We start from the raw sequence: 12,799 nt of genomic DNA on the forward strand, positions 1-12,799 counted from the left end.
TGAAAGATCCATGAGGACAGAGACCATGTCTGTATTGGAACATCCTGTATCACCTCTGCAAAACGTCAGTATTTGTTGAAGGAATTAAAGGCAGAATGAATCAATAATTGAAAGGAGCTACTTGGAATAGTAAACTTGTTCTTCCTTTAATATGTATAAACAAGACAGTTTTTTAAAAAGCCTTCTGAGGGAAGGTGGAACCCACTTGTTGCCAGAATACAACCAGCAGGTACATTAAGTAACAATAACAGCTATAATTAATTAAGGGTGGGCTTTGGATTAGGCATATTCTGAGTGCTTGAGTGCTTTCTCTGCATCAAATAATTTTTCTTTGGCATAGGTCTATTGTTATTCCCACTTTCCAGCTAAGGAAACTGAGAACAGAGCAGTTATTTTAAAATACTCCATCTATGTAGAATATTCGGTCTATCTGTGTCTATCTGTGGGCCCATGTGAAAGTAGGAAGATTAATCTAGAAAACTCACAGACTGCTATAATGGAGATAGGGTTTTACTTGGCTCTAACAGAAGCCTAAAAATATAGCAGGAAACCCACATATAGAGAGATTTGAGAGATGAATCCCCAGTTAGGAAACCTGGGGTTCCATATCTTAAAAAAAAAAAAAAAATCAAACCATTGCATTGACTTTATTTTTGTGGGAAATTTCAACCCGACCCAAGGCTCTTCCTCTATATAACCCCATACACACTTCGAATTCTCCCTGCAAAGGATTTTATGCCTGATGGAAACACAGCTTACACACCGAGATAAAACCATTGCAATCTTTCCCAGAATAAGAGCTGATGGTTAAAGGAAAATGAAGCAGTGCAGAATTTCCTAGTGGGAGAACCTGGCCTTCAGACACTGGCTTGAGTTTGAAGACAAGGTTTTCCACTGAATGTGTGACTTTTGGCAAATTAGTAACATCTCCAGTCCTCAGTTGCATCAGTTTCCTTCTCTGAAAATCGAAATGACAACATCCATTTAACAGGGTTTAGATATATTGAAATGCTATACATAGAGCTCAGCACAGTGCTTGGAACATAGAAGATGCTCAAAGATGTTAACTTTAAAAGAGGAGGAAAGATAGGGAAACGTAGGGGAGGGCAGTAATTTTCATGCTCAGAATTTAAAAAAAGTCCTAGGAAATTTATTTATTAAATGCATACCATGCATTCTTTAGAGAAAGACAGAGAGAGAAAGAGACTGAGAGAGGGGAGCTTGGGTGAAAGTGTCCTTTAGCATTTGCATTGCTCTTAGCTGGATGAACTTGCCTGCAGCCACCACTTACAATGCAAATTGAGTTTAGAGTCCTTCACACTAACTACACAGCAAAAACCTTTCAACTTTAAATAGAACACTGCAATGTGGAATGATCCGAGCAAACGGAAGAAAAATTCAGAAATACATGTGAAGGAGATATTTTGGAAGAAAAAAAAGAACAATCTGACATAACTGAGCAGGTAGGAGGAAAATGTAGAAATATTAAAGGAAACAGAAAAGCAAGATCTATGGAAGGACCTAGAAGCTAATTCCCCACCCAGTAAGAGGGTATAAGTTAACAAGGGGGAAGAAAACTTGTGGGGCAAGTCCCAGTGAGGAGAATTTTTAAAAGGAGTCTTTTGATCTGGTGCTCTTTCAAGGTTTACTAACAATTCCTAAGGTATTCATTGGAAGAACAGGGACTCTTCCCCCTCTGGCAACAAAATTGCATGAACCTTCCCTGAAAGGAATAGGTCAAAACTATAGGGAACTTCTTGCTCTATTCAACTTCTGGTATTTACATCGTTTAAGTTCTATTTTCCTTTTCTTTCCATACCTTCTCTAAGATCAGATTTCAAAACCTGGAAGCTTCTGTGAAATAAAGGTTTGTTAGTTTTGAGTGTGATTAGTATGTGTGTGTGTTTGAGAAAGAGAAAGAAATCTGAGAAGTTGATTCTCACATGTCAGAAAGCTCATTGCTATAAACTCATATTTAATTTTTGACTATATGAACCTAGATATTCTATCCAGAATAAGAGTTTTCAAAAATGGAATAAAAATAAGAACAAAGGTAATATCCAGGGCCCTGAAAACAATAAAGAATGCCATTTTTAACTGATTTCTTCACTTCACAATTGACACTCCTATACACATAGCTCCACTCTGGGCATTTTCTCAGCTTGCTAAGTTTCTCTTGCCTGCAGAATGTAATATACAAGAAAACATGAAGGCAGCTCTCTTTCTTTGTGGTTACAAACAGAAAGAAATGTTCCCCCAAAAGCCAACAGACCCAAGGCCAACTTCTCTCTTGGATGACATGCTTAGATACAGAGTTAGTCATATGCTATCAGGTCACTGAGTCAGTGACAAAGTGCTAAGATTGAGGGAGAACATCTTACAATCAGGTTGCCATCATGCACAGAAAAAGAATCGGTAAGTATGGTGCTCTGTATAGCGGAGGGATGGGCTGCACATCTTAAAAGCCAACTCTAAGCGCCTGGAGGCCAGAGCTTACAACTCTGCTTTATCTGTCTAGCACCGTGGGCATACTGGGCTTGATGCTCTCCAAAAATGATGACAAATGGAGAATATACTTTCAATAGCACTGGACATTCCTTCTATCTAGAACTTCCAGGGATGTTTATAGAAGATGCCACCTTTACCCCCAGATGTGTGTGTCTTTTTATTTCTTTCAGAGCTTGAACTCTTTTACTGCCCCCATCACATTTCTCTAGTAGTCTTTTGATTTGATTAAATATTACAGAAATGTTAGCATCCAAGAATAATAATTTTAAATTAATACACCTTGCAACATTGTCCTAAAGCACTTCCACATACATTTTCTCGCATGGATATTACAATGTGATAATGCAACACTTTGTATGAGTGGCTAAGGATCAAAGGCCTACAGGTAGAAAATGAAAGCAAAAATGCAAAAGTTTTGGCATTGGGGGAAAAGAATGCCTCTACTCTCTATTCACACACAAAAGGCAGAATGAGATTCCACCTGCTGACTTGCCCTTCCTGCCCGCACAGTACTAGTGCTTATGTCAGAACAAGCTGGGAGAGAGGGAGAGACGACAATTTCACCTCTTGGCAAAGCTCAGCTTGCTGAACCCTTTTGCTTTCTGCTGGCTGTTGATTCAGCAGAAACTACTGCTGCAGAATTCATAATGGTGATTTTTAAAGGCCCCACCGATCGCGTTGCTCACCCCACGTGTCAGCCTCATTCGCTGGCCGCCAGAGCACTATTTCCCCAGCCACCTTTTTATTTTTGCTAATGCACTTCCAAAAGGAAAGAGGTTCGCCCTTCTGCAAAGAGCCTTTTGGGGTTTTGATTGTCTGAGCAGGTAACCTGGCCGGCCGGGGAGATGAATGGGCAGGAAATGAAACCATGCCCTCCCTGCAGCCACTGAGAGACATAACATCTTTTCGCTCAGGGAGGGGGGACCAAGGTCCTACTGGGCCCCTCCCTTCTTATCTCCCCCCAAGACCCCTGCAAACATGTCGGGGGAGGGGTCATCTGCCTTCCTGGGGTCATCTTTCTGGGCGAGAGCCCCACCCTGAAAAGCCTAATCCCTGAGGGCCATTTTAACTCCCGTGGGCGCCGGGTCCACCTGCTGCTGAACGCCGGGCTCGCCTCGCGGAGCCCGGATGGATGCGGGGTGCACTGGTGGCTGCCGGGGCCAGCCGAGCCCCCGCCCCAGCCCCAGGGCCCGGAGGAGTCTCCGCCACTACGCGCCCAGCTGCCCAGGAAGCACAGTGATCCGCAACTTGCGCCCGGCCCCAACGGCGGAATACGGCGGGGCTGGCGTTACCTTCGGTCGCATAGCTGTGGTCGCGCAGGAAACTGTTGTTGATTTTGCGGGTATCAATGTCCTCCTCCATTGACAGCAGGCTTACTTGCGTGGGAACCAGAAGCCGGCAGACAAGTATCCATGATCCCTCCCCGCAGCCAGTCTCACAGGAGAGGGGGGCAGGGGAGCCAGTGGGACTGCACCATGGTCCGAGCCTGAGGAGGAGACGGGGAGGCGGAGAGAAAAAAAATAAAAACCCGGCAATGGAGCTGTCACCTCCTCCACTCGGGTTCTGCGAGGCTGCGGCGGCTCCTCCCGCGCGGTGCGCTCACTCCAGCTCCAATTCCCAGCGAGGATGCTGCGCCTGCCTCCGCTGCCTCCGGGTGGCCAAGATGCGCCGTGCCCCGAGGGGTCTGGTCCCGCCCGCCCTCCCCGGAGGCGCTCACAAGCGGGTCTGGGGAGATGCCCAACAGGTTCCCCTCGTTGGCAGCCGCTCCAAAATGCAAAAAAGATCCCTCCTCCCCCTGGGAGAGCGGGCAGCCGCGACAAAATGGTGCCTTTCTGGACCCGAGCTGCAGTGGCGAGATGGCAGGGACAGGATTCAGGATTGCCTGGCCGGAATGAGGGTGCTGGTCCCACGGGAGGGCGGCTTCGGCAGGCGGGGGTAGGGAAGCTGGCAGGGAGCTGGGCAGGGCGCTGCGGCCGGCGCCAGCGCACTCACCCTCACACCCACACGCGCGCACTCGCAGCTGCTGCTGCTGCTGCTGCTGCTGCTGCTGCTGCTGCTGCAGGAGGCTGGAGGCGGCTGGTGCATTAAAGGCGAGGCTCCTCCCAACCGCGTCAGCAGCCCCAGGACTCTTTCCCAGCAGCGGTGGTGGCCGAGGCAGAGGCTGCGGCTGCTCTTTGCTGCAGTGGGGCGCATGCAGCCGCGAATCGGCACCTGGGCAGCAAGTGACTAGCTTGCAGGTTCAGGTGGAACGCATAGACGCGCTCTTCCAACCTCCTCCCCTCTCGCGCCACTCAGCTAAGGGCCGTGTCTACGCTAGCACCCAGAGCCCCTAGCTCACTGCCTTTCTCCGGACACCTGCGCTTGAGGACAGCAAAGAGAAGTAGGTTCCTTTGGATAGTCAGGAACTCTACATCCAGGTTCCTTTTCCTCACCCTTATGTGATGCATGTGGTCCCTTGGTGAATTTAAAGGGCGAGGTTTGGGGCTCGAAGCTTCAGAAAAAGGAGAGAGTGGGAAGTGCCGCTCAGAGCCTATCTTAAGCCCTCTGCTAGGAATAGGAGGGAGAGCAGGGGCCAGAACTTTGCAACTGGTTCCCCCATTCCTAAGAGTCAAAATACCTTCTAACTGTAGGAAGCTGGTGTTCAATAAAGCATCTATGTCTACACAGGTGGAGGAAAGCACGAGACTAGTAAACAGGGTCAGTCTGAAAAAGTCCACTCTCCCTTGCCCTTTGCACTTCGTTTTGGACAAACTATTGCAGCCCCTCCGTTAGGTTTTGCTTGAGCAGGAACACCTTCTGTTTGCTGTCAGCATGGAAGGTACACTGAAGCACAGGAACATAAGCATAAGAGCCCTGTGCCCACAGAGAGCCACTGCTACCCTGGGGGAATTTCAGGAATCCAATTAATACAGAAAAGAGACCTGTCTTCCTACTTCAACTAGGAAGAAAATATAGAATTCCCTCCCCACCCATGTTTTCCCAAATTTCAAACTCTACTTTTGAAAGAAAATGAGATCATTATTGTTATGAAACAACCAAAAACATTTAATGAAGCAACCCAAATCACTAGAAAGCCAATTTGAAAAAGACATCAACCCCAGTCACTAGAAAGCCAATTGGAAACAACATTTCCTAGGTTTCATCTTGTAGAAGGTATTCATTTCAATGGGTATCACTGTAGGGAGAGACATCAGCAAATGTTTTGCTCAGTTAAGCTCCACAAGTTTAGCTAGATGGGCCCAGAGGGACCTATGAGTTAATTATATACATACAATGCTTCGGCTAACACAATTTAGAAAGTATTTGAAGTTCAAAAAAATGGAAAAACAAGTCCTTAACTGAGGTTGGGAATTGTCATTAGATTTCCGTGCAGTATGGATACTTCTGGTAGATAGAAAATGACATCGTCCTCATCTCCAGAAATTGACTGCATATCCCTGGGAGAAAAGAGCAGAAATGTTCCTTGACATAGTTATTTGTGTGTGTGTGTGTGTGTGTGTGTGTGTGTGTGTGTGTGTGTGGTGGGGGGAGTTCAGTTTAACTTTCAATAGATTCTATTTTATTTCCATCTGGTGCTTAAGGCTTATACACTTGTTTGTTCAAAATCCACATTTAAAATTTTAGTAACAGGTGAAGACGGGTACAAGTTGATTTGATCCACTTCAGTACCAGTTGTCGTGGCTGGTTCTTCCATGGGATGAGCTGTAACTATCACCAAGTTTCCAACATTCAGTCCTTTTGTAGTTACACATTGTAGCTTCTCTTGGATATTGGCACAATTTGGAGTAGGAGCAGAGTGGGGAAAAGCTAAGTTCATCTCTTAGTGAATCAAAATGATGAGAAGACATTGTGCCTTAGGTTGGAATGATCTTAAATTGTTTCAGGAGGCCTTGGAATAGTATTTGGGAAAATTTCCCCCTTATCTTTCTGAATCATGGGCTAGATTGGGACAGAGCTGTGTGATGAATCAGGTAGGCCCAGGCTCATTGGCCAGGCTGTGCTTGAGGAATTTTCCACTGTAACCAATGGGGAGAATGTCCCTTCCACAGATCGAGTCTCTGGGTTTATTTATTTTTCTTTTTCACATATCCTGCAAACTTTCTCCTGCATTTATTCAACAGTCCAGGCATTTTTCCTAAGACACAAGTTCTGAGAAGGCAGATTGGATAGGTCTCCATTGTTTAAGTAGATTTCAAGGTTTCCATTTGGCCAACTACTCTTTTCTAATATGAGAGAACTAGCTCATCCAACCAAAAACAAGGGGAAAAAAGCTGTTGGCTCTGTACCATAACACAATGACCTGTGGTGGAGGTAAGGGAGTGAAAAGAGCCCTGTGCACCACTGTGGAGCCGGGGAGTGGGGGAGAAAGTGGGGAAGATGGGAGTAGGCTGCAGAGATCAGTCTTCAAAAGACTCACTGGCCACTTCTCTATTCCTCTAAAATGTCAAGTTCTTTCCAAAAGCGGTGGACATTTCCGCATGCTATGTTCTATGCCACTTCCTCACGTTTTGGCATTTAGCCTCTCAACTGTCCCTGCTTTGTTGAGGCATTCCCTGACCACATCATAGTCCCGACTTCTGGTGTTTTCTGCCTCCACATTTTTTTCTTTGTCTTTTTCATGACCCACAGCATTTTATAATATTTGTTTACTTATTATTGTTGGCCATTTTCACTAGATATTTTACTTTTATTTTCTCATTTTATTTTATTTTATTTTTTTGAGACAGAGTCTCACTCTGTCACTCAGGCTGGATTGCAGTGACATGATCTCGGCTCACTGCAACCTCTGCCTCCTGGGTTAAAGCGAGTCTCGTGCCTCAGACTCCTGAGTAGCTGGGACTAAGACATGCACCACCACGCCCAGCTAATTTTTGTATTTTTCAGTAGAGATGGGGTTTCACCATGTTGGCCAGGCTGGTCTCAAACTCCTGACCTCAGTGATCTACCTGACTTGGACTTCCAAAGTGCTGGGATTACTGGCGTGAGCCACCATGCCTGGCCTCACTAGATCTTTTCTATTGACTAATTGGCACTTAGTAGATGCTTAATTATATTTGTTGGAGACAAACATTTCTTAAACAAATGAATAAATTGCTGAATATCTTACTTTAATATTTAGGTTTCATACCTCCACCCTTCTTAAAATTCATATTAAAATAATCTGTTATGAGCTGGAAATTTTCTAGCTCATAAGCTGTATTCCTATTGAAATAATTGGTTCAATTTATTCCTGTATGCATATATGCAATCAAAATTTACCAAGCATTTATGTAAAGAATTATTCTGGCCAGGCGCAGTGGCTCACACCTGTAATCCCAGCACTTTGGGAGGCCAAGTCAGGCAGATTATGAAGTCAGGAGATTGAGGCCATCCTGGCTAACATGGTGAAACCCTGTCTCTACTAAAAATACAAAAAATTAGCCAGGCATGGTGGCACGTGCCTGTAGTCCCAGCTACTCGGGAGGCTGAGGCAGGAGAATCACTTGAACCCAGGAGGCAGAGGTTGAATCGCACCACTGCACTCCAGCCTGGGAGACAAAGCAAGACGCCTTCTCAAGAAAAAAAAAAAAAAGAATTGTTCTAGGTGCCAAGGATATAGATTTATATAAAACAGAGTTTCTTTCTTCATAGAACTTAAATTCTATCATCTAATTTTAATAACATGAACTTTCTTAGAAATACAGCAAATGCATTCTATATCAACAGACTATAGTGCAATGTTAAGTGTCAAGGCTCCGATATCATTTTCTGTCACTTTTTTTTGTGTCCTCAAGCAAGTTACAAGATCTCCCTAAACCATCGTTTTCTTATCTATAAATTAGGAAAACGAATAGTGTTTATTTCATAGAGTTATCACAAGGATTAAATGAGAAAATATGTGGAAAAAATACATTGCTATTACTTTGAGTATTTACTTTCGTCATCATCACCATCATCAATGTTCAGCAAATGTGCAAGTACTTAACTATGTCAGACACTGGGATAGGATTATAGATTCAGCAACATCAGTGTATAAGATGTAGTCAGTCTCTGATGTCATGGAACTTAGTGTCTAATTTACAGTTTATGTAAAAGGGGCCATAGTCTTCAAAGGGGGCAGCAGAGGGAACTCTGAAAGACTGACCTATTTCAGGCTTATGCTTTACATAGAAAAGGCCAATTACAAATACACAGCCTTCTTAAGTTACCCAGCTCAGTATTGACAGCATGTGGACACATTCTTTTTTTTAACCACCCTTGTCATGGTCCCCTCCCCCAACACTCACATACCCACTCTTCCTTCCTTAGGCTAATGCTTCCTATTCGGGAACCTTTTAGGTCACCCTGTCCAATTAGCACATTAAATATCTAGAATTTTATTAAAACCTTTGACCTAAGCCAGTCTGGAGATTCTTAATAGAAGCTTTAGGTGTCAGACAGTCCTGGTTTGTGTGCCAGCTCAGACATTTATAAATTTCATGACCTTTGGTGAGTAATTTAACATCTCTGAACCTCTCTATTTGCAAAATGGAAGAAAACAATAGTTGCTACTTCACAGGGTTGTTGGGTGGCTTCAGAGGTAAGGAAAGTGCTTAGTCCAGGTTTGGCTCAGAGCCAGGCTTCACTAAAATGACCTTTCTTCCTCCTGCGGTACTTCATGAGATCTCCCATTTGCAGAGAATTGGAGAGATGCACTCCAAGTCAATTGTTCATGTGAACCGAAGTGGCCTAGAAACCTCAGTTTTACTGCCTATCAATCTGTCTTAATGAACAACTAGAAACTGGATACATGAAATTTTATCATCTTACAAAAAGCCCTTTATAAACCATGAAGTCTTGTGCAAATGAAAGGAATCAGGATTATCTTCTCTTGACTTTCTCATTATGTATGTGCAGACCTAGTCACATTTCTCTATTGTGGAATCATATGGAATTTCTCTCTATGATCACTAAGCACCAGTTGCACAACTCTCTCTCTAAGGTAGTTTACGTGCTGACTGTCCAGAGAATGACCTCTTGAATTTCTAGCAAGTTTGCAATTCCTGTTTGTGCATGCTACAACATGTAATACCACATAAGTGATCCTTTAACGTGGCATTTAACCTGGGAAAAGAAAACAAAACCTCTTGCCCTCAAAATGTTGAATTCTAGACTCTGGACTCTTAATGGATTTTACCATGTAAATGCTTCTGCAACTGAAATTCAAGTACAGAAACTTATGAAAATACAGTGGTACACTGAAGCTGGTGGGTACTGGCTATTGAGAGCTGATTTTGCTGATCATGTACATGTCTTTCTCGTTCTGCTTTGAGTGACATCACGTTAGTAGCTTAACATCAGAAATCTGCCATGGTAGGATATTCATATCATGGAAAATTTAAAAAAAAACACTATGTAAATTCAGGGTGTTTTTTTTTTTTTTTTTTTTTTTTTTTAGAGCCAGTTGTTAAACATTTACCAGTCTACCAGTAGAAACACATTACTTGCTGATGTATCTTTCCCCTCATCTCTGTTATCAGTGCAAAGTACCCTCCAATTTCTGTACAATAAATCTCCCAAGTTATGTCAGTTCCAGAGCATTCCACCATTCAACCAAACTTCTCCATAATGTTAAATAACTCTTAAAATCCTACCTTTCCCTGAAGTTTTCCCATATCCATCAGAGGAAATTTCATGCCCTTGTCTGATCCTTTCCAGGCTGTTATGAAATTGCCATGGTAGACTTGTGACTGATTGCTTTTATAAGGCTCCTAGACCTAACAATGTAGGAATGTTCGGTCATGCCCACTCCCAAGGAATCATTTCTTTCGACTATTTAGGTTCTATTGTGACCTTACGCTTGCCCTTGAGTTGTCTCAGTACTAAACAAAAATATCCTCTGTGCACGACTTCATTGACAGCTGTTTTACTTGTCTAGTTAGGGTATTGATGCAAAGGGAGAAAAGTTACAAAACTCAAGAGTCTAGATCTGAGAGCATGAGATAAAACATCTTCTTGTACCTCTTATCATTCATTGGTTTTAGAGTTAAATTTAGGCTGTCCTGTGCAAGAAAGTTTTAGTTTACAGTATATTTGTTAGGTATAAGGTGAGAATTTCCAAAACCAGTTTAGCAACACTCCAGGGATATGCTTAGTGCCTGATTACATTGCTCAAAGTAAAATTTTAGTATAATTTAAACAAGAATAAGTATTGGGAAATGTCTTTCAAACCTTTAAAAAATATACCAAGAAATAACACTTTATAGAATTTATTCTCAGAAAATAACCATGGATGTGGGCAAAAATTTAGCCATAAAATTATTTCTAAAGAACATTGCTTATAATCGTGAAAAACTGGAAACAACCCAAATGCCCAACAAAATAATTTCTTAGGCAAATTATAATGAGTTCATATAATGGAAAATTATTGATTCATTTATATAGTAATAATAGCTAACACTGAGCATTTATTATGTACTAGGCACTGTGGAAAGGGTTTTAGTTGCATTGTCTCATTTTATTCTAATAACAGCCTATATACAGTATCATCTCTATTTTACTGAGGCTAATAGAGGTAAATAATATAACCAGAGTCAGATAGATGAGAGCCTGGCTCCAACCCATGATCTGTCTCTACAGCTCATGCTCTTAACCACTGTGATTTGAGCTAGTGTGTGTGTGTGTGTGTGTGTGTGTGTGTGTGTGTGTGTGTCTGTGTCTGTGTGTCTATTGCAGTGGATTTAGGTCACAACAGAATCATCTGGAGGTCTCTTTCCAAACCACTCACCGCTAGATTCTTGCTTGTCTCTCTTAGGGATGAATATTCTCTCAATTGAAAATCACCACAATTGTGTTGGTGAGGATGTGGCAAAAATCAAGACCCTCAAATCCTACATTGCTCGTGGGATTGTATAACAGCGCAGCCACAAATAGTTTGCCAGTTCTTCAAAATATTAAGCACAGTTGCCATATGACCCAGAAATTTCACTTCTATGTATATATTGAAGAGAATTGAAAGCACGTGTTCCCACCGAAACTTGAACACAAATGTTCATGTAATAGCATTATTTATAATAGCCAAAAAGTGGAAACAACCCCAAATGTTCATCAACTGATAAATGGGTAAACAAAATGTTATATGTCCATACAATAGAATATTATTCAGCTATAAAAAGGAACGAAGTATTGAAACATGCCACAACATAGATGAAACTTGAAAACATTATGCTAAGTGAAAGACACCAGACACAAAATATTACATATTGTATGATTCCATTTATGTGAAACGTTCAGAATAGACAACTCCTTAGACAGAGAAAGTAGATTAGTTGTTGCCAGGGACTGAGGGTAAAAAAGAAGGGATGGGAATGACTGCTAAAGGGTTCAGGATTTCTTTTGGGGGTGTTGAAAATGTTCTAAAATTAGATAGGGGCGGCCGGGTGCGGTGGCTCACGCCTGTAACCCCAACACTTTGGGAGGCCGAGGCGGGAGGATCAAGAGGTCAGGAGATTGAGACCACCCTAACTAACAAGGTGAAACCCCGTCTCTACTAAAAGTATAAAAAAATTAGCCGGGCATGGTGGCGGGCCCCTGTAATCCCAGCTACTCAGTAGGCTGAGGCAGGAGAATGGCTGAACCCAGGAGGCAGAGCTTGCAGTGAGCTGAGATTGCACCACTGCACTCCAGCCTGGGCAACAGAACGAGACTCCGTCTCAAAAATGAATAAATAAATAATAAAAATAAAATAAAATAAATTTGGGGCAATAGCTATACAACTCTGAATATAATTAAAAACCACTGAATTGTATAGTTTAAAAGTTTGAATCTTATGGCATGTGAGTTAGATATCATTACAGCTGTTATTAAAGATTAAAAAGTCATCACAATCATAAACCACTGTTACTTATGGGGAGTATGGAGTATGCTATATCCTTAAGGTATAGCATTGCAGAAACGCTTAAAAGTAGTGACAAAGATAGATGTTCATGATGTTTAAAAAATCATAAACCAAAATAAGCCAACTGCTACAATTTTTTGGTTAAAAAATGTGCATATGCTAAAAGGAATGTATCAAAATATTAGCAATGGTTATGTGTAGTTTTCTTTTGTGTTCATATTTTTGTTAAAATATTTTAGAACATGCATCATTTTAGATTTTTTAGATTATCATTTTAAATTTTTTTAGTAAAAAAAAGATAAGTATTTTTAATGCCATGAAATACTTTATAGGATGAAACTTGTATAGAAAAGATTAAAACATTTTCTTCACACCAGGAAGTCAATAGACACATAAAACAACTCTGGTCACATATATGTTTATATATATATATTT

The 12,799-nt window shown here is 42.0% G+C and overlaps 1 protein-coding gene across 15 annotated transcripts in view; it reads right to left on the reverse strand.

The window, feature by feature from the left end:
• PPP2R2B (protein phosphatase 2 regulatory subunit Bbeta) overlaps positions 1–12,799 on the reverse strand; it is a 503,044-nt gene that overhangs the window by 291,304 nt on the left and 198,941 nt on the right. For 5 of the 15 annotated variants that reach the window (XM_032158258.2, XM_032158257.2, XM_032158256.2 and 2 more), the window contains one exon: positions 3,801–3,994. The exons of 7 other annotated variants lie outside the window; for them this stretch is intronic. In XM_032158258.2, coding sequence (XP_032014149.1) covers positions 3,801–3,994 — 194 coding nt within the window. Of the gene's footprint in view, positions 1–3,800; positions 3,995–4,500; positions 4,655–5,847; positions 5,870–12,799 lie in introns of those variants that run through there. 3 more of the 15 variants (XM_058439990.1, XM_058439994.1, XM_032158262.2) reach the window with 3 other exon arrangements.

This window comes from Hylobates moloch, unplaced genomic scaffold (genome assembly GCF_009828535.3).
Source record: "Hylobates moloch isolate HMO894 unplaced genomic scaffold, HMol_V3 SCAFFOLD_6, whole genome shotgun sequence".
NCBI classification, from domain to species: Eukaryota; Metazoa; Chordata; class Mammalia; order Primates; family Hylobatidae; genus Hylobates; species Hylobates moloch.